This window comes from Panthera tigris, chromosome C1, assembly GCF_018350195.1.
Source record: "Panthera tigris isolate Pti1 chromosome C1, P.tigris_Pti1_mat1.1, whole genome shotgun sequence".
Classification (NCBI taxonomy): domain Eukaryota; kingdom Metazoa; phylum Chordata; class Mammalia; order Carnivora; family Felidae; genus Panthera; species Panthera tigris.
The window spans coordinates 105,982,336-106,005,914 of record NC_056667.1 but is presented as its reverse complement, the minus strand read 5'-3'; the positions used below and the strand labels follow the sequence as shown (position 1 = coordinate 106,005,914).

The following is a 23,579-nucleotide window of genomic DNA, read 5'->3' as shown; positions in this document are numbered from 1 at the left end:
TTGATTTATTCAATTGCTTCTTGTATATACCTGAGTACCTAGTCCCCTACCTTAGGTCCTTAAATTGTATTCTGTTGGAGAACCCAATAGTTCTTTTCTATTACCTCTTCTCACCTGCTGAATCATAATTATTAGGCTGCTTTAGCTTAAAGTAACCCTTGACTGGATTAAAAATACCTATTGTCAAACATCCACAATTCCACAGCTCTGTTTGAATATTTTATTTTATTTTTTTCTACTTGAATATTTTAGCTGACTATGTGGGCTAAGCTGACCAGCTCCTTTGGTATGTCACTTGTATACAGAACCCAGATGATCCAGACACAGTGGATGTCATCATGCACATGCTAGATCGAGATCATGACCGAAGACTGGACTTTACTGAGTTTCTTCTGATGGTATTCAAGCTGGCTATGGCCTGCAACAAGGTTCTCAGCAAAGAATACTGCAAAGCTTCAGGGTCAAAGAAGCATAGGCGTGGTCACCGACACCATAAGGAAGAAAGTGAAACAGAAGAGGATGAAGAAGACGCACCAGGACAGAAATCAGGTTACAGGCATTCAAATTGGAGGGAGGGAGAGGAGTATGGTTATGGTTCTGAGGGCTTGAGGCGAAGTGTGAAACACAGACATGGGTCAAATTCCAGGAGGCTGGGAAGGCAAGGTGGTTTATCTAGCTCAGAGAACCAAGAGAAATCTGAGAAAAGACACCGTGGGTCTGGTCACTCGTGGAATAGTGACAAAGAAAGACATGGTTCCAGCTCTGGAGAGCTGGGGGATAGAAGAAACAAGTCACATGTTAGCCCCACCAGGGAATCTGGGAAGGAATATGAATCAGAATCTGGATCTGGGTCAAAGAGTGAGAGGAGGAAAAGTCATGGTGGTCTGTCACATAGACTGGATGCTGGTGGGCATGAATCAAACTCTACTCAGTCAAGAAATAGTGGAGGACAAAAGCTTGGGTCTAGCTCTAAAGGTTCAGAAGACAGTGGAAGACAAAGCTATGGATGTGGTTCCAGCAATTCGGGTGGGTGTGGAAGTCCACAAAATACTTCTAGTTCCTGTCAGGAAGGTAGATTTGGAGGGCAAGGAAATCAATCTAGCTGCACTCAGTCAGGTTATCAATCAGGAAGTAGTGGAAGACAAGATCGTGGATGTATCTCGGGAGGTCAGTCCTCTGGATGTGGTCAACATGAGCCTAGCTTCTGTAGTCAGTCTTCTAGTCAAAGAGGATACAGATCTAGAGCATGTGGTCAGACACAGAACTGTGGAAGACAACAGAGAACAGGTTCAAGTCAGTCCTCTTGCTGTGAACAATATGGGTCTGGAACAAGTCAGTCTTCTAGTTATGGTCAACATGGATCTGGTTCTTGTGGACACTTTTCAAACTCTCATCAAAAAGGGTCTGGTTCAAAGGAATTTTCTAAATGTGGACAACATGGATCTGGCTCATGTCAGTCCTCTGGCTTTGGACATGGCTCTGGCTCATGCCAGTCCTCTGGCTTTGGACAACACGGGTCTGGCTCATGTCAGACCTCTGGCTTTGGACAACATGGGTCAGGATCAGGTCAATCCTCTGGTTTTGGACAACATGGGTCAAGCTCAGGACAATCCTCTGGCTTTGGTCAGCATGGGTCTAGTTCAGGACCACCCTCTGGCTTTGGCCAGCATGGATCCAGCTCAGGTCAGTCCTCTGGCTTTGGTCAGTATGGGTCTGGATCAAGTCAGTCCTCCAGCTTTGGCCAACATGGGTCTGGATCAGGTCAATCCTCTGGTTTTGGCCAACATGGGTTTGGCTCAGGTCAATCCTCTGGTTTTGGCCAACATGGGTCTGGCTCAAGCCAATCCTCTGGCTTTGGACAACATGAGTCTGGCTCAGGTCAGTCCTCTGGTTTTGAACAATATGGGTCTGGCTCAGGTCAGTCCTCTGGTTTTGGACAACATGGCTCTGGTTCAGGCCAGTCCTCTGGCTTTGGCCAGCACGGGTCTGGCTCAAGCCAGTCCTCTGGCTTTGGACAACATGAGTCTGGCTCAGGTCAGTCCTCTGGTTTTGAACAATATGGGTCTGGCTCAGGTCAGTCCTCTAGTTTTGGACAACATGGCTCTGGCTCAGGACAGTCCTCTGGTTGTGGACAACATGGCTCTGGCTCAAGCCAGTCCTCTGGCTTTAGACAACATGGGTCTGGCTCAGGTCAGTCCTCTAGTTTTGGACAACATGGGTCTAGCTCAAGACAGTCCTCTGGCTTTGGCCAGCATGGGTCTGGTTCAGGTCAGACCTCTGGCTATGGACAACACGGATCCAGCTCAGGTCAGTCTTCTGGCTTTGGCCAATATGGGTCTGGCTCAGGTCATTCCTCTAGTTTTGGACAGCATGGGTCTGGCTCAGGCCAATCCTCTGGCTTTGGTCAACATGGGTCTGGTTCAAGTCAGTCCTCTGCCTTTGAACAACAAGGGTCTGGTGCAGGTCCATTTTCTAGCTCTGGACAACATGGGTCTGGGACAGGTCAATCCTCGGGCTCTGGACATGGATCTAGCTCACATCAGTCCCCTAGCTTTGGGACTGGCTCAGGTCATTCTTCGGGCTTTGGACAACATAAGTCTAGATCAGATCAGTCTAGCTGTGGTCAACATTGTTCCACTTCAGTGCAATCCTCCAATTTTGGCCAAGGATCCTGCTCAGGAAAGTCCTCTAACCCTGATCAACATGATAGCACAAATCAGTCTTCTACTTATGATCAACATGGGTTTAGCTCAGGGGAATCTTCTGGATATAAACAACATGAATCTAGGGTAAGGGGAAAAGAAAGCTCTCACACTAGTTCAGGAAAAGAGGGTCCAAAACATGGAAGACCCATATCAGATTCAGCCTACACTCAGATAAGAGAAACAGGCCCAAAGAAAACTACTCAAAGGGATAATGAGAGAAGCAAGAGACACAGTATAAGAGCAAAAGAGACTGAAGATCACGACAGCATTCATGGACATAGGCAACAAAGGCAAGGATCAAGTCAGGAAAGAAGAACTTCTACACCACAGGACACAAAACATAACCACAAAAATGACAGTCAAGCCCAGACAGATAAATGGGAGACATATTCAGCAAATACCTGGGAGCATTATGAAAATGACCATGAAAAATCAGGAGGAATTCCCACAGGTAAAAATGAAAGATCTACTCAGAGACAGGCAGGAGACAACAAAAGACATGCCCGTTCTGGCCATGGACAGGCCACCAGGAGAGAATCCAGTAGGACCCGAAAAACGGGATCTAGCAGCAGTGAGTCCAGTGACAGGGGAAGGCTTTCAGGAGTCCCACAGACACAGACAGGGTCCCCTCATGGCCATGCTGGATCTCAACATGGAGAGTCGGGATCCACCCGGGAAGGAAGACAGAGAACTACGCACAGACAGGCAGGAGACACCACTAGACATACGCAGTCTGGGCATGGACAAGCCACCAGGTCACAATCCAGTAGGACTGGGAGAAGAGAATCCAGTGTCAGTGAGTCCAATGACAGTAAAAGGCACTCAGGAGTCCCACAGACACAGGCAGGGTCCCCTCATGGCCACCCTGGATTCCAACAGGGAGAGTCAGGATCCACCCACGAAGGAAGATGGGAAACTACTCACAGACAGCAAGGAGACACCACTAGCCAACCTCAATCTGGTCATGGACAGGCCACCAGGACAGAATCCAGTAGGACAGGAAGAAAAGGATCTAGGAGCAGTGAGTCCAGTGACAGGGGAAGGCCTTCAGGAGTCCCACAGACACAGGCATGGTCCCCTCATGGCCATGCTGGATCTCAACATGGAGAGTCGGGATCCACCCGGGAAGGAAGACAAGGAACTACTCACAGACAGGCAAGAGACACAACTACACATACCCAGTCCACTCATGGACAAGCCACCAGGTCAGAATCCAGTAGGACTGGGAGAAGAGAATCCAGTGTCAGTGAGTCCAGTGACAGTGAAAGGCACTCAGGAGTCCCACAGACACAGGCAGGGTCCCCTCATGGCCAGGCTGGATCTCAACATGGAGAGTCGGGATCCACCCAGGAAGGAAAACAGAGAACTACGCACAGACAGGCAAGAGACACCACTAGACACACCCAGTCTGGGCATGGACAAGCCACCAGATCACAATCCAGTAGGACTGGGAGAAGAGAATCCAGTGTCAGTGAGTCCAGTGACACTGAAAGGCACTCAGGAGTCCCACAGACACAGGCAGGGTCCCCTCATGGCCATGCTGGATCTCAACATGGAGAGTCGGGATCCACCCAGGAAGGAAGACAGAGAACTACGCACAGACAGGCAAGAGACACCACTAGACACACCCAGTCTGGGCATGGACAAGCCACCAGGTCACAATCCAGTAGGACTGGGAGAAGAGAATCCAGTGTCAGTGAGTCCAATGACACTGAAAGGCACTCAGGAGTCCCACAGACACAGGCAGGGTCCCCTCATGGCCATGATGGATCTCAACATGGAGAGTCGGGATCCACCCAGGAAGGAAGACAGAGAACTACGCACAGACAGGCAAGAGACACCACTAGACACACCCAGTCTGGGCATGGACAAGCCACCAGGTCACAATCCAGTAGGACTGGGAGAAGAGAATCCAGTGTCAGTGAGTCCAGTGACACTGAAAGGCACTCAGGAGTCCCACAGTCACAGGCAGGGTCCCCTCATGGCCATGCTGGATCTCAACATGGAGAGTCGGGATCCACCCAGGAAGGAAGACAGAGAACTACGCACAGACAGGCAAGAGACACCACTAGACACACCCAGTCTGGGCATGGACAAGCCACCAGATCACAATCCAGTAGGACTGGGAGAAGGGAATCCAGTGTCAGTGAGTCCAGTGACAGTGAAAGGCACTCAGGAGTCCCACAGACACAGGCAGGGTCCCCTCATGGCCAGGCTGGATCTCAACATGGAGAGTCGGGATCCACCCAGGAAGGAAGACAGAGAACTACGCACAGACAGGCAAGAGACACCACTAGACATACCCAGTCTGGGCATGGACAAGCCACCAGATCACAATCCAGTAGGACTGGGAGAAGAGAATCCAGTGTCAGTGAGTCCAGTGACACTGAAAGGCACTCAGGGGTCCCACAGTCACAGGCAGGGTCCCCTCATGGCCATGCTGGATCTCAACATGGAGAGTCGGGATCCACCCGGGAAGGAAGACAGGGAACTACTCACAGACAGGCAAGAGACACAACTAGACATACCCAGTCCACTCATGGACAAGCCACCAGGTCAGAATCCAGAAGGACTGGGAGAAGAGAATCCAGTGTCAGTGAGTCCAGTGACAGTGAAAGGCACTCAGGAGTCCCACAGACACAGGCAGTGTCCCCTCATGGCCACCCTGGATTCCAACAGGGAGAGTCAAGATCCACACTGAAAGGGAGACAGGGAACAACTCACAGACAGGTAGGAGACTCCACTAGACATGCCCAGTCTGGTCATGGCCAGGCCACCAGGACAGAATCCAGTAGGGCCCGAAGAACGGGATCTAGCATCAGTGAGTCCAGTGACACGGAAACGCACTCAGGAGACCCACAGACAAACAAAGGATCCGCTCATGGCCATGCCAGATCTCAACATGGAGAGTTGGGATCCTCCCGTGAAGGAAGACAGGGAACTACTCACAGACAGCAAGAAGACACCACTAGACATGCACTGTCTGGTCATGGAACGGCCACCAGGTCAGAATCCAGTAGGACTGGGAGAAGAGAATCCAGTGTCAGTGAGTCCAGTGACACTGAAAGGCACTCAGGAGTCCCACAGACACAGACAGGGTCCCCTCATGGCCATGCTGGATCTCAACATGGAGAGTCGGGATCCACCCGGGAAGGAAGACAGGGAACTACTCACAGACAAGCAAGAGACACAACTACACATACCCAGTCCACTCATGGACAAGCCACCAGGTCAGAATCCAGTAGGACTGGGAGAAGAGAATCCAGTGTCAGTGAGTCCAGTGACACTGAAAGGCACTCAGGAGTCCCGCAGACACAGGCAGGGTCCCCTCATGGCCACCCTGGATTCCAACAGGGAGAGTCAGGATCCACCCATGAAGGAAGATGGGAAACTACTCACAGACAGCAAGGAGACACCACTAGCCAACCTCAATCTGGTCATGGACAGGCCACCAGGACAGAAGCTAGCAGGACCCAAAGAAGCAGATCCAGTGTCAGTGAATCAAGTGACAGGGAAAGGCACTCAGGACTCCCACAGACACACACAGGGTCCCCTCATGGCCATGCTGGATCTCAACATGGAGAGTCGGGATCCACCCGGGAAGTAAGACAGGGAACTACTCACAGACAGGCAGGAGACACCACTAGACATACCCCGTCCACTCATGGACAAGTCACCAGGTCAGAATCTAGTAGGACTGGGAGAAGAGAATCCAGTGTCAGTGAGTCCAGTGACAGTGAAAGGCACTCAGGAGTCCCACAGACACAGGCAGGGTCCCCTCATGGCCATGCTGGGTCTCAACATGGAGAGTCGGGATCCACCCGGGAAGGAAGACAGGGAACTACTCACAGACAGGCAAGAGACACAACTACACATACCCAGTCCACTCATGGACAAGCCACCAGGTCAGAATCCAGTAGGACTGGGAGAAGAGAATCCAGTGTCAGTGAGTCCAGTGACACTGAAAGGCACTCAGGAGTCTCACAGACACAGGCAGGGTCCCCTCATGGCCACCCTGGATTCCAACAGGGAGAGTCAGGATCCACCCATGAAGGAAGATGGGAAACTACTCACAGACAGCAAGGAGACACCACTAGCCAACCTCAATCTGGTCATGGACAGGCCACCAGGACAGAAGCTAGCAGGACCCAAAGAAGCAGATCCAGTGTCAGTGAATCGAGTGACAGGGAAAGGCACTCAGGACTCCCACAGACACACACAGAGTCCCCTCATGGCCAGGCTGGATCTCAGCATGAAGAGTCAGGATCCACCCGGGAAGGAAGACAGGGTACTACTCAAAGACAGCAAAGAGACACCACTAGACATGCACTGTCTGGTCATGGACAGGCCACCAGGTCAGAATCCAGTAGGACAGGAAGAACAGGATCCAGGAGCAGTGAGTCCAGTGACAGGGGAAGGCCTTCAGGAGTCACACAGACACAGGCAGGGTCCCCTCATGGCCATGCTGGATCTCAACATGGAGAGTCGGGATCCACCCGGGAAGGAAGACCAGAAACTCCTCACAGACAGCAAGGAGACACCACTAGACAAGCTCATTCTGGTCTTGGACAGACCACCAGGACAGAATCTAGCAGGACCCAAAGAAGCAGATCCAGTGCCAGTGAATTGAGTGACAGGGAAAGGCACTCAGGACTCCCACAGACATACACAGAGTCCCCTCATGGCCAGGCTGGATCTCAACATGGAGAGTCGGGATTCACCCAGGAAGGAAGACAGGGAACTACTCACAGACAGGCAGGAGACACCACTAGACATACCCAGTTCACTCATGGACAAGCCACCAGGTCAGAATCCAGTAGGACTGGGAGAAGAGAATCCAGTGTCAGTGAGTCCAGTGACAGTGAAAGGCACTCAGGAGTCCCACAGACACAGGCAGTGTCCCCTCATGGCCACCCTGGATTCCAACAGGGAGAGTCAAGATCCACACTGAAAGGGAGACAGGGAACAACTCACAGACAGGTAGAAGACTCCACTAGACATGCCCAGTCTGGTCATGGCCAGGCCACCAGGACAGAATCCAGTAGAGCCCGAAGAACGGGATCTAGCATCAGTGAGTCCAGTGACACGGAAACGCACTCAGGAGTCCCACAGACACAGGCAGGGTCCCCTCATGGCCACCCTGGATTCCAACAGGGAGAGTCAGGATCCACCCATGAAGGAAGACAGGAAACTACTCACGGACAGCAAGTAAACACCACTAGACATGCACTGTCTGGTCATGCACAGGCCACCAGGACAGAATCCAGTAGGACGGGAAGAACAGGATCTAGGAGCAGTGAGTCCAGGGACAGGGGAAGGCCTTCAGGAGTCCCACAGACACACGCAGCGTCCCCTCATGGCCATGCTGGATCTCAACTTAGTGAGTCAACATCTACCCATGAAGGTAGACTGGGAACTACTCACCCACAGACAGGAGACACCACTGGACCTGCCCAGTCTGGTCATGGACAAGCCACCAGCGCAGAATCCAGGTGGACTGGAAGAAAGGGATCTAGTGTGAGTGAGTCCAGCGACACTGAAAGGCACTCAGGTGTGTCACAAGGACACTCAGTTTCTAGTCATAGGCATTTTGGTTCTATCCCCCAAAACACAGTTAGTAATACAACCAGAAGACATGGTTCTAGTACTGAAGAGTCAGGAGATAGTTCTAAACGTTCCATAATTGAACAAGGGAAGACTTCAATTCATAAGCAACCTAGTTCCAGAAGATCAGGAATACAGGCATCCTCCCATAGACATGTTGGAGACAAATCTACATTCTCAGGTTCAGCTCAGGGGCACACCACATCTTCTCGTGGACCGTTAGGAATTGGCACAACAGAACAAGGTGGATCCAGCCATACACAGTCACATGATACTCATAGACACACCAGTGATAGCATAAATATGCATTCACATAGCAGTCATCACCAATCTAGAGTAAGTCATTCTCAGTCACAGCTTAGTGGAAGACAAAGACATGGATCAGGTCAAGGATGGAAACATGGCAGTTATGGAAGTGCTGAATATGATTATGGGCAGTCTGGGTATGGACCCTCTGGGGGCAGCAGAACAAGCAGCCACAATTCTAGCCCTTTGAGGTCAACAGAGAGAGCTGCAAACAATCAAGTGTCTACACATGGACAATTAATTTCTGGTTATGACCATACAGAATCAAAAGCAACTGAAATAACAGAAAGACAAGGTTCAAGTCATGGACAATCAGCTGATTCCCATAATCAGTCTGCATCCAGTGTAACTAGAAGGCAGGGATCTAGTCATAGGCATTCAGTAGTAAGTCATGAACCATCAAGTGACACTCATGTTCAATCTGGAAGGTGGCAGTCAAGCAATCATTCTATATTCAGCCATGGACAATCTATATCAGCTCATTGCCATTCAAAATCTGGTTCAGCTCTTAGGCAGGGATCCCATAGTGGTAATAAAGGGAATTCCAAAGATTGGGGGAAACAGATTCATGAATCATCAGGATCTACTCATGGACAGTCGGAGTTCAATAATATAAGTATGCATGAATCCAGCCAGGAGCATTTAGGAGATACATCTTCTCATGAGCAGATAAGATCCAGCACAAGTTTAGTAAGACAAGGATCAAGTAATAGACAATCAGTAGACATCCAGGGTCAATCTGGATTCAGCACCAATGAAAGACAAGTATATAGCCATGACCAATCAAGTGACAGCTATGAGCAGTCAAGTGATAGCAGAAGCAGGAGGCAAGGGTTCATTTCTAGTCACTCTCTTAATAGACAAGACCCTACAGGAAGTGAAAAATATGGGTATAGACATTCATCAAGCAGTAAAACCATACGGAGTGGGGAAAAACAAAAGCAAGGGCCCACATCAAGTTTGTTAGGAAGCATCAGTATATATAGTCAGGATGTGGACAACATGCATACAAGAAACTCTGAGGCCAGAGGTTGCCATAAAAGGGGGAGAACAGAATCAGGTTCCTTTTACTTAGAAGGTAACACTCCACTCTATGAATATGTCCAAGAACAAAGGTATTATTACTTTGAATAATTTGAAACCAACAGAAAACAAACTAGCTCAAATAAGAACCCAAAAAAGAAATGAGACATACAACATGGAATTAAGATACATGATCTTTTCTTTTGGTGGGGGGGGGGTATATAGCTGTCCTTTTATTTAACTGTAGCACTGTACTCATTTCTTTTGTTTGGTGCAAGGTTTTTGTAAGGCTCCACAATCACTAAGCTCTTTGGTTAGAAAACAATAAATGGAAGAAGTAAATAGCATTTGGAACTATATTCAGAACTATATGACAAAGTCATTTGGGTGCTTTAGGATAAAATGAGCATTTTTAAAAAATTTCTCAGACTCAGATTATGGACTTTCCAGATTTTATTTTAATTGACCACTGACAAACCTATCCAGGGAGCTAAGAAACATGATTTTGGAGCCAAAATTTCTCCAATAATATTGTAACACATTCCATGTTCTGAACAAAGAATGTTATAGTAGGTGATGAGTCAGAATATTTGCATCTTTTGTGCCACCACTGGAACTAGATACTACTATTTTTGAATTTATTGTCATGATCTCCTATATTGCATAAAATTGTCAATAAATTTTACATCAAGGTAAGGTTTCTCTTCTCTTTTATCCTCACAAACACAAATACAGCTCCCTGTCCCGGGGACAGATGCACATTTCGTTCTTCTGCCTCTGGACACCCAGATGTAAGTGAAGCATCAAGACACCAATAACAAAGAGTCCAGAAAAGGTGAAACTCAACTACATCTAGTCCTCTCCTCAATCTAATCATTATCCAAAGCATTTATAGGAAGAGATGGTTTATACTGAGAAGTCAGATGTTTTAGTTAATCATGATCATTACAACAACCATTGTCAAACATGACTTGAGAAACCTAAACTCTGGAAATAAGAGGTATGCACCATAGACTCTCTCTGATAAATACACTAATTGAAATCCCTCCCCCATCAATGCAGGCTAATGGGAGTGGAGGCTAATGGAGTCCTGAAGTTTCCAAATGAAAAAAAAAAAAAGCAATAAAAAATATACTCTTGCTTAGGAGGAAAACAATACATACATTTATTATGAATAGCAAAATATGTAAAAAGGAATAGAAAATATATACAAAAGATACTAACCTCAGTAGAAAGTTTACTATAAAATCTAAAGAAAATGTTCAGAATACTATAACTCATAAGGACTTTAAACATCATCCCCACAATTTACAGACTGAAAGAAAATAATCCAAGCAAGACTTATTTAATCTAACCAAAAAGAATGATAATGCCCTAAATCAGAATCTGGTATCCTATCATTCTCTCCTCCCCCAAAAAACTGAAGCTACTTTTCTTCCACCTCCACTTTTGAAATTCAAACTGAAGTAAAATTCATCAGTGGGTGTCCCTATTGGGGGCAGAAGTTATATGAAAAACAAAACATGGGCTCTGTTTTCTTATTATACTCAGAATATATTCTATCTAGTTTTTAATATTTTAAGCAATATGATATAAACTTTGACCACCGTGCTATGTGGTCAACAGAACATTAGTCATATTAGTTTATTAGTGAAAAAAAATAAAATACTTAATGTACTATTAATGTACACAGAAAAAAAATAACTGAGTCTATGATAGTTAATCCTAAATAATAATCAATTCATACATTCACCACTCATTCACTAAGTAAATACTAATTATCAGAGCACCATTAGAAATTTAAATATTGGTGGGTGCCTAGGTGGCTCAGTCGGTTAAGCATCTGACTTCAGCTGAGGTCATGATCTCATGGTTTGTGAGTTCCAGCCCCGCATCAGGCTCTGTGCTAACAGGTCAGAGCCTGGAGCCTGCTTCTGATTCTGTGTCTCCCTCTCTCTCTGCCCCTCCCCTGCTCATGCTATGCCTCCCTGTGTCTCTCAAAAATAAACAAACATTAAAAAATAAGAAGAAATTTAAATATTGGTAGAGGGAGCATAGAGGATGGAGTAATGGGAGGACCCTATGCTTACCTGTCCCTCAAGACAGCTAGACAAATATCAAATTATTGTGATATAACACCCAAGAAATAGATCTGAGGACTGACAGACAGCTAGATAAATATCAAATTATTGTGATATAACACCCAAGAAATAAATCTGAGGTCTGACAGAACAAACTGCACAACCAGAAGGAGAGAAGAGGTCATATCATGGAAGGTAGGAGGTGTGGAGATGTGATTTGGGGGAAAAAAGAGGGGAGGGGAGGGATCCCTGATCATGGAGAGGTGGGGAGGGAGGGAGGGAGAGAGGGGGGGAGAGATAGAGAGAGAGAGAGAGAGCGCGCACACAGGGATCACACAAGGAAAACACTTCCCCGAAGCCACTGACTGGGAAAATGAGAGGGGCTGATTATCAAGAGTTTTTACAACCAGCGGAGCTCAAAGACTGGAATTATAGAAGTCTGCACTGTGGCTGGTGTGGAACTCAGTGGGCACTGCAGTGTTCCTCTGGAGAAGGAGGGCAAAGGCCTGGGAGCAGACACTGCAATTTGAGGATACCCTGGGATGCACAGGAAAAGATGGATTGCCCTTCTTGGAGTGCATCTGGGAGAGCTGATACTGTCTCTCAGGGGACAAAAGAGTCAGTGGGTAACATTGTATCCCCCACCCCTTAGTATAGGTGGCAGACGCACCTGCTGAGGGCAGCTAACCTGGATATAGGCTTTTGTTGCACTTTAATCTAAACTCCAAGCTCCTGCATGTTGATGCTACTGACCTTCTGAGACAAACCAGCACCAACCCCAGTGAGGTGAGATCCACCCCCAGGGGTTTACTGCAGGACCATACCATGCCAATTTCCTAAAGTCTGGAGTTTTGAAACTCAGCTGGCCTGCCTGGGATAAAACACAGGTGCACTGCACAGCTGGGTAGACACAGAGACACAGAAAGAGTGAGAGGAGAGATATGAGGGAGGCCTGTAACACACAAGGGGAGATTGTTTGCTCTTCTAGGAGGGCTTCCCAGACAGTGGCAAATGTGAACTCCCTTGTCTGGGGACGAGAGAGAGAGAGCTGGCACCATTGTTCTCCCCCACCCATCAGCATGGACTGACTTCAGTGAGCAACACATTGCCCACAGTGAAGGCCTGAGATGCTTAGACCAACCCCACCTCACAGAGCTCTGCAGGTGCTTCTTTTCTAGGGCAAGTGTGCCTGAGAACCAGAGCAATGGTCCCCTTCCCCAGAAGAACAGCACCCCCCACCCCATGCACCAAGTCCACTGACCACAGACTGCCAAAAGGCTTCAGCTCTAGGGGAATAAGCACCAAGCCTCTTTTAACAAGCAGACAAAAGCACTCTTAGTTAAAACTTGCCACTTTCTGGAAAAGGTCCAGATAATCCCCATTTCAGGTAAGGAGAAACTCCCAGAGGACTGACCTGAGGGAAACACAGCAGCAAAGTGCAAACAGCATACACCAGAGACACATACTGAAGAACCAGTCCTTGGATACTATATGACATCTTCTGAATAAAGCCATTACTCTCAGAAGCAGGAAACACAGCAGGCTTTCCTAACACAGAGAAGAATATAGAGACCTAGACAAAATACCAAGATGGAAGTATTCATCCCAAAGGAAGTAATAAGAAAGGGTCACAATCAAGGATCTAACCACAACAGATATAAGTAATATGCCTGATTCAGAATTTAAAACAACAATCATAAGAATACCAGCAGGGCTTGAGAAAAGTATAGGAGACACAAGGGAGTACCTTACCACAGAGATAAAAGACTTAAAAACTAGTCAGGCTGAAATACAAACTGCTAAAACTGAGATGCAAAATGGGCTGAAAATAATGACCACAAGGAAAGAAGAAGACAAATGAATAAGTGATAGAGAAGATAAAATTAAGGAAAATAATGAAGCTAAAAACAAGAGAAAAAGAAAAATATTGGGTCATGAAGGTAGACTCAGGGAACTCAGCCACTCCATAAAACATAGTAACATCTGTATTATAGGAAGAGTCCCAGAAGAAGAATAGAGGGGAAATGGGGTAGAATGTTTATTTGAGCTGAAAACCTCCCTACTCTGGGAAAGAAATCAGACATCCAAATGCAGGAGGCACAGAGAACTCCCATCAAAATCAACAAAAGCAGGCCAACAACAAGTCATATCATAGTAAAAATTGCAAAATATAGAGATAAGGAAAAAAGTCATAAATGTAGCAAGGGAAAAGAAATACCAAACTTACAAGGTAAGACAAACAAGGTTAGCAGCAGATCTCTCCAAAGAAACTTGGCAGGCCAGAAGGGAGTGGCATGATGTATTCAACAAGTTGAATGGGAAAAATATGCAGCCAAGAATACTCTATCCAGCAAGGCTACCATTCAGCACAGAAGGTGAGATAAAGAGTTTTCCAGATAAACAAACGCTAAAGGAGTTCATTACCAGTATTTTCCAGATAAACAAACACTAAAGGAGTTCATTACCAGTAAATGAGCCCTGCAAGAAATACTAAAGAGGATTATTTGAATGGGAAGGAAAGGATCAAAAGTTACAGATTATAAAGGATTATTAAAAAATTATAAAAGATTATAGAAAATTTCCAGAAACAATGACAAAACATGTAGTAAAATAAAATGTCATTCAATAAAATAATATGTATCATTCATATCTATCAATAATCATTGTGATAAAAATTGACAAAATGCTCCATTCAAAAGATATACAGTGTTAGAATGAATTAAAACAAAAACAAAAACAAACAAACAAAAAACAAGAGCCATCTATATGCTGCATACAGGAGACTCATTTTATACCTAAAGACATCTGTAGATTGAAAGTCAGAGGATGAGAACCATTTATCCTGTTAGTGGACATCAAAACAAAACCAGAGTAGCCTTACTTATATCAGACAATAAGATTTTAAAACAAAGACTGTAATAAGAGATGAAGAAGGGCACTATATCATAATAGAGAGGTCTATCCAACAAGATCTAACAATTATATATTTATGCCATCAATTTGGGAGCAACCAAATATAAAAAAATATTAATAATAAACATAAGGAACTCATTGGTAATAATACAATAATAGAAGGGGACTTTAACACACCACTAAAAGCAATGGACAGATTATCTAAGCAGAAAATCAATAAATAAGGAAACAATGGCTTTGAATGACATACTGGGCCAGATGGACTTAAGAAATATATTCAAAACATTTCAACCTAAAGCAGTAGAATACACATTCTTTTCAAGTGCACATGGAACATTCTCCAGAACAGATCACATACTGGGTCACAAATCAGGCCTCAACAAATACAAAAATACTGAGGTCACACCATGCATATTTTTCAACCACAATGCTACAATTTGAAGTCAACCACATGAAAAACTTTTGAAAGGCAAGGACTACATGGAGGTTAAAGAACATCCTACTAAAGAAGGAATTAGTTAACCAGGAAATTAAAGAAGAAATTTAAAAATACATGGAAACAAATAAAAATAGAAATATAATGATCCAAAACCTTTGGAATGCAGCAGAAGCAGTAATAAGCAGTAATAAGAGGGAAGCACATAGCAAAACAGGCCTATCTCAAGAAGCAAGAAAACTCTCAAAAACACAACCTAACATACAACTAAAGGAGTTAGAAAAAGAACAAATGAAGCCTAAAGCCAGCAGAAGAAGGGAAATAATAAAGATTAGAGCAGAAATAAATGATATAAGAAAAAATACATCAATAAAACCTACAGCTAGTTCTTTGAAAGAATTAATAAAATTGATAAACCCCTAGCAAAACTTATCAAAAAGAGAAAGGACACAAATAAATAAAATCACAAATGAGAAAGATCATAACCAACACCACAGAAATACAAACAATTATAAGAGGATATTATGAAAATTACATGCCAACGAATTGGGCAGTCTGAAATAAATGGATAAATTCCTAGAAACATTAACTACGAAATCTGACACAGGAACAAATAGAAAATATGGAATGACTGATAACTAGCAAACAAATTGAATAAGTAATCAAAATTCTCCCAAAAAATAAAAGTCCAGTGCCAGATGGCTTCCCATCTGGGGAATTCTATCAGACATTTAAAGAAGTGAATACCTATTCTTCTCAAACTGTTCCAAAAAACAGAAATGGAAGGAAAACTTCCAAAGTCATTCTCTGAAGCTAGCATCACCTTGATTCCAAAACCAGACAAACATCCCACTAAAAAAGAGAATTACAGGCCAATATCCCTGATGAACATGGATGTAAAAATTCTCAACAAAATACTAGCAAAATGATCCCAAAGTGCATTAAAAGAATCATTCACCACAAGCAAGCGGGATTTATTCCGGGGCTGCAAGGATGGTTCAATATTCACAAATTAATGTGATATACCACATTAATGTAAGGATCAGAACTACACGATCCTCTCAATAGACGCAGAAAAAGCATTTGACAAAGTCCATTTGACAGCATCCAATTCTGATTAAAAATAAGAAATAAAAATTTTTAAACCTCAACAAAGTAGGGATAGATGGAATTTACTCTAACATCATAAAGCCCATATATGAAAGACCCATAGCTAATATCATCCTCAATGGGGGAAAACTGAAAGCTTTTCCTCTACAGTGAAGAACAAGACAGGGATGTCCACTCTCACCATTATTACTTTAGTACTAGAAGACTTAGGAGAGTTAAGATGGCGGAGGAGCAGCGAGACCCTAAGCTTGTCCCATCCCTCCAACACTACTAAATAGTAATCAAATCATTCTGAACAGGCAAGAAATCAATTACAGGTCTGAGAGAACAAAACCACAAGTCTGCAAGTAAAAAAGTGACCACCTTCCGGAAAACAGGAGGTGCAGAGATATGATTTGGGGGAGACAAAGCTGTGGTTACAGCAGCAGAGAGGGAGCCTGTTTATGGAAGCTACCGCAGAGTATTATAAGCAGCAGATAGCAAAATCTGAACTTTTAGCAGTCTACTATAGTGGGAGATGTGCCTGGCTCAAAGGTGCTTAGGTGGCAAAGTGGGGAGGAATCCCAGGAATGACATCATGGTCTGAGGATCCCCTGGGTTGAAAGAAGGATGGGTGGTGCCAATGTGCTACACTGTTTCAGGCATACGGGAAGGGTACTGGGACTGAAGGTAGCAAGCAGGGGTTCCGGCTTTCTGCTATGTTTTGACATAACTTCTGAACAGCTGTGAGGTCGTGGGATCACTTTCCCGGCAAAAGGCACAGTGAGACCCTCCCCCAGAGGAACAGAGTGCATCTCTGGAGTGGAAGTCCCTAAAATTTGGAGTTTTGAAACTCAGTCACGTGCCTGAGATTAAAAAGCTTAGATATAGGCAATGTGAACACAGGGTTCTGATGGAAACTGGGGACAAAAGAGGGGTTATTGATTGCTCTTCTGCGAGGGTTCCCTGAAGAGAGGGGAACACAGTCTTTATGCTCTGGGGCTAGAGAGCAGGGCTCCACTATATTCATCCAACCAATCAGCAGTGAAAGCAACACAGCACCACCTACTGGAAGCCAGATCTGCCTACACTAAGCCCCAACACCTGCAACGGAAGATGCATTTCCCCTGAAAGAAGTCAGCCTGAGAATAAATACAGCAGGCCCTTTCCCCAGAAAGGACTTGCTTGAACCTAGTCTACTGACCAAAGAGTGACACAAAGGTTCAGCTCTAGCAGAAACAGGATCTAATTTCATGTTTATTTTTCTCTTTATTTTTTTTAATTTTCACTTATTTTCTTTGTTAAAATTTTTTATTACATATATATACATATATGTATACACACACACACACATATATATATATATATATATATATATATATATATATATATATATATTAGATTTTTTCAATGCTTATTTTGGAGAGAGAGACCACGCACACTGGTAGGGAAGGGGTGGGGGGGGAGGCACAGAGGATCTGAAGCGAGGTCTGTTATGACAGCAGATAACCTGATGTGAAGCTCTAACTCATGAACTGTGATATCATGACCTGAGCCAAAGGCCAAAGTCAGATACTTAACTGACTGAGCCACCCAGGCACCCATATACATATATGTGTGTGTGTGTGTGTGTGTGTGTGTGTGTGTGTATGTGTGTATTTTTTTTTAACTTAAAAACTTTTTTGTTAGTTCATTTTCATTTTATTTTATTTTACATTATTTTTATTTTTGGATCTAGATTTTTTTTAACAAGCAGACCAAAACACGCCCAGGACCTAGTTTGTTTTTTTTGTTTGTTTCATTTTTGGCTTTTTTTTTAGGGAAGTTTTTTGCTTTTGCTCTTTGTTACTTGTTTTTTCCTCTTCTTTTCTGGACAAAATGACAAGGAGAAATTCACCCCAAAAGAAAGAAGAGGAAGTAGGACTCACGGCCAGGGATTTAATCAATACAAATAATAAGTAAGCTTTCTGAACTAGAATTTAAAATAACAACTATAAAGTGGTGCCTGGGTGGCTCAATCAGTTAAGCAGTGGACTTCAGCTCAGGTCATGATCTCACGGTTTGTGAGTTCAAGCCCCACGTTAGGCTCTATGATGACAGCTCAGAGCCTAGAGCCTGCTTCAGATTCTGTGTCTCCCTCTCTCAATGCCCCTCCCCTGCTCACACTCTGTTTCTCTCTCTCTCAAAAATAAACATTAAAAAAAATTTTAAATAACAATTATAAGGATACTAGCTGGCCTTGACAGAGGCAGTGAAGATAAAAGAGAATCCCTTTCGATGTCCACTCTTGCCACTGCTATTCAACATAGTATTGGAAGTCTTAGCCTCTGCAATCAGACAACACAAAGAAATAAAAGGCATCCAAATCAGCCAGGAGGAGGTCAAACTTTCACTCTTCACAGATGACATGACACTGTATATGGAAAACCCAAAAGATTCCACCAAAAACTGTCAGAATTAATTCATGAATTTAGCAAAGTTTCAGGATATAAAATCAACACAGAGAAATCGGTTGTGTTTCTATACACCAACAATGAAGTGACAGAAAGAGAAATCAAGGAATCAATCCCATTTACAGTTGCACCAAAAACCATAAAATACCTAGGAATAAATCTAACCAAAGAGGTGAAAAATCTATACACTGAAAACTATAGAAAGTTTATGAAAGAAATTGAAGAAGACACAAAGAAATCAAAAAAGGTTCCATGCTCCTGGAGAGGAAGAACAAATATTGTTAAAACGTTGATACTACCCAAAGCAATCTACATATTCAGTGCAATCCCTATCAAAATAACACCAGCATAACACTCTCCAGTTCCATCCACATTGCTACAAAAGCCCATGAGACTCTTAAAAACTGAGAATTGAGGGTTGATGGGGGGTGAGAGGGAGGGGAGTGTGGGTGATGGGTATTGAGGAGGTCACCTTTTGGGATGAGCACTGGGTGTTGTATGGAAACCAATTTGACAATAAATTTCATTAAAAAAAAACAAAAACAAAATACCACCAGCATTCTTCACAGAGCTAGAACAAATAATCCTAAAATTTGTATGGAACCAGAAAAGAGCCCGAATAGCCAAAGCAATCTTGAAAAGAAAACCACAGCAGGAGGCATCACAATCCCAGACTTCAAGCTATACTACAAAGCTGTAATCATCAAGGCAGTATGGTACTGGCACAAGAACAGACATTCAGATCAATGGAACAGAATAGAGAACCCAGAAATGGACCCACAAACATATGGCCAACTAATCTTTGACAAAGCAGGAAAGAATATCCAATGGAATAAAGACAGTCTCTTCAGCAAGTGGTGCTGAGAAAACTGGACAGCGACATGCACAAGAATGAACCTGGGTCACTTTCTTACACCATACACAAAAATAAACTCAAAATGGATGAAAGACCTCAATGTAAGACAGGAATCCATCAATATCCTCCAGGAGAAAACAGACAAAAACCTCTTTGATCTTGGATGCAGCAACTTCTTACTCAACCCATCTCCAGAGGCAAGGAAAACAAAAGCAAAAATGAACTACTGGGACCTCATCAAAATAAAAAGCTTCTGCACAGTGAAGGAAACAATCAGCAAAACTAAAAGGCAACCGATAGAATGGGAGAAGATATTTGCAAATGACATATCAGATACAGAGTTAGTGTCCAAAATCTATAAAGAACTTATGAAACTCAACACCCAAAAAACAAATAATCCAGTGAAGAAATAGGAAAAAGACATGAAGAGACACTTCTCCAAGGAAGACATCCAAAGGGCCGACACATGAAAAAATGCCCGACAAAACTCATCATCAGGGAAATACAAATCAAAACCACAATGAGATACCACCTTACACCTGTCAGAATGGCTAACATTAACAACTCAGGCAACAACAAATGTTGGTGAGGATGCGGAGAAAGAGGATCTCTTTCGCATTGTTGGTGGGAATGCAAACTGGTACAGCCACTCTGGAAAACAGTATGGAGGTTCCTCAAAAAAGTAAAAATAGAACTACCCTACGACCCAGCAATTGCACTACTAGGCATTTATTCAAGGGATACAGGTGTGCTGTTTTGAAGGGACACATGCACCCCAATGTTTATAGCAGCACTATCAACAATAGCCAAAGTATGGAAAGAGCCCAAATGTCCATCAATGGATGAATGGATAAAGAAGATGTGGTATATATATACAACAGAGTATTACTCGGCAATCAAAAAGAATGAAATCTTGCCATTTGCAACTATGTGGATGGAAATGGAGGGTATTATGCTAAGTGAAATTAGTCAGAGAAAGACAAAAATCATATGACTTCACTCATGTGAGGACTTTAGGAGACAAAACAGTGAACATAAGGGGAGGGAAACAAAAATAATATAAAAACAGGGAGGGGGACAAAACAGAAGAGATTCATAAATATGGAGAACAAACTGAGGGTCACTGGAGGGGCTGTGGGAGGGGGGGATGGGCTAAATGGGTAAGGGGCACTAAGGAATATACTCCTGAAATCATTGTTGCACTATATGCTAACTAATTTGGATGTAAATTAAAAAAAAAAAAAAACATAAAAAATTAAAATTAAAAAAAATAAAAAATTAAGAGAATCCCTTTCTGTAGAGATAAAAGAACTAAAATCTATTCAGGTCAAAATTAAAAATGCTATATCCAAGATGCAAACCCGAAAGGATGCCATGACAGCGAGGATAGATGAGCCAGAGGGACAAATTAGTGACAGAGAATATGAAATTATGGAAAACAATGAAGCTGAAAAGAAGAGGGAAACAAAATTCAAGGATCACAAAGGCAGACTTAAGGAACTCATAGGAATCTCAGAAAATGAGAGGAAAAAAAGGGCAGAAGGCTTATTCAAACAAACTATAGCTGAAAACGTCCCTAATCTGAGGAAGGATGAGACATCAAAATTGAAGCACAGAGTACTCCCATTAAATTCTTCAAAAGCTGACCATTGCCAGGACATATCATAGTCAAATTCACAAAATACATAGGCAAGGAAAGAATCCTGAAATCAGCAAGGCAAAAAAGCCCTTAACCTACAAGGGAAGACAGATCAGGTTCACAGCAGATCCATCCACAGTAACTTGGCAGGCCAGAAAGGAGTGGCAGGATGTATTCAATGTTCTGAATAGGAAAAATATGCAGCCAAGAATTCTTTGTCCAGCAAGGCGGACATTCAGAATAGAAGAGACAAAGGATTTCCCAGACAAACAAAAACTAAAGGAGTTTGTGACCATTAAATCATCCTTGAAAGAAATTTTAAGGGGAGACTCTTCAAGTGGAGAGAAAAAAAAAAAACCCAAAGCAGCAAAGACTAGAAAGAACCAGAAAACATCATCAGAAACACCAAATCTACAGGTAACACAATGGCACTAGATTCATATCTTTCAATAATCACTTTGCATGTAAATAGACTAAATGCTCCAATCAAAAGACACAGGGTGCCAGAATGGATTAAAAAAAAACAAGTTCTATCTGTATGCTGCCTATGAGAAACTAAATTTAGACCTGAGGACGCCTGCAGACTGAAAGTGAGGGAATGGAGAACCATCTAGCTTAATGGGCACCAAAAGAAAGCTGGAATATGGCCAACTAATCTTTGACAAAGCAGAAAAGAGCACCCAATGGAAAAAAGACAGTCTCTTTAGCAAATGGTGTTGGGAGAACTGGACAGCAACATGCAGTAGAATGAAATTAGACCACTTTCTTACACCATTGACAAAAACAAACTCAAAATGGATGAAAGACCTAAATGTGAGACAGGAAACCATCAAAACCCTAGAGGAGAAAGCAGGCAACCACCTCTTTGACCTGAGCTGCAGCAATTGCTTACTCGACACATCTCCAAAGGCAAGGGAATTAAAAGCAAAAATGAACTATTGGGACCTCATCAAGATGAAAAGTTTCTGCACTGCAAAGGAAACAATCAAGAAAATTAAAAGGCAACTGACAGAATAGGAAAAGATATTTGCAAATTACATATCGGATAAAGGGCTAGTATCTGAAATATATAAAGAACTTACCAAACTCAACACCCAAAAACCAAATAATCCAGTGAAGAAATGGACAGAAGACATGAATAGACACTTTTCCAAAAAAGACATCCAGATGGCCAACAGACACATAAAAAGATGCTCAACGTCACTCATCAGGGAAATACAAATCAAAGTCATAGGGAGATACCACCTTACACCAGTCAGAGTGGCTAAAATGAACAAAGCAGGAAACTACAGATGCTGGCAAGGGTGTGGAGAAATGGGAACCCTCTTGTACTGTTTGTGGGAATGCAAATTGGTGCAGTCATTCTGGAAAACAATGTGGATTTTCCTCAAAAAATTAAAAACAGACCTACCCTATGACCCAGCAATAGCACTACTAGGCATTTACCCAAGGGATACAGGAATGCTGACGCATAGGGGCACATGTACACCAATGTTTATAGAAGCGCTTTCAACAATAGCCAAATTATGGAAAGAGACTAAATGTCCATCAACTGATGAATGGATAAAGAAGATGTGGTTTATATATACAATAGAATACTACTTGTCAATGAGAAAGAATGAAATCATGCCATTTGCAGCAATGTGGATGGAACTGGAAGGTATTATGCTGAGTGAAATAAGTCAGTCAGAGAGGGACAGATATCATAAGTTTTCACTCATATGTGGATCTTGAGAAACTTAACAGAAGTCCATGGGGGAAAGGCAGGGGGGAAAAAAACAGTTACAAACAGAGAGGGAGGGAGGCAAACCACAAGAGACTCTTAAATATAGAGAACATACTGAGGGTGGATGGGGGCAGTGGGACACAGGAGAAAATGGGTGATGGGCACTGAGAAGAGCACTTGTTAGGATAAGCACTGGGTATTGTATGTAAGCCAATTTGACAATAAATTATATTTTAAAAAAAGAAAACTGGAGTAACCATACTTCTATCAGACAAACTAGATTTTAAAAGAAAGACTGCAACAAGAGATGAAGAGGAGCATTATATCATAATTAAGGGGTCTATCCATCAAGAAGATCTAACTATTGTAAATATTTATGCCCCCAACTTAGAAACCCAAATATAAAAATCAATGAATAACAAGCATAAAGAAACTCATTGATAATGATACAATAAGGGAGATTAACATTCCTCTTATAGCAATGGACACATCATCTAAGCAGAAAATCAACAAGGAAACAATGGCTTTGAATGACACACTGGACCAGATGAACTTAACAGATATATTCAGAACATTTCATCCTAAAGCAGTAGAATACGCATTCTTTTTGAGTACACATGGAACATGCTCCAGAAAAGACCACTTATTGGGACACATCTGTCCTCAACAAGTACAAAAAGATCAAGGTCATACTATGCATATTTTCAGATCACAACTCTATGAAACTTGAAGTCAACCACAGAAAACA

The 23,579-nt window shown here is 43.2% G+C and overlaps 1 protein-coding gene across 1 annotated transcript in view; it reads left to right on the top strand.

Annotated features, from left to right (window-relative positions):
• LOC102970728 (filaggrin-2) overlaps positions 1-23,579 on the top strand; it is a 66,522-nt gene that overhangs the window by 634 nt on the left and 42,309 nt on the right. Inside the window, exon 2 of the mRNA XM_042993876.1 lies at positions 306-8,256. Within this exon, the coding sequence (XP_042849810.1) occupies positions 306-8,256 (7,951 nt within the window). The remainder of the gene's footprint in view (positions 1-305; positions 8,257-23,579) is intronic.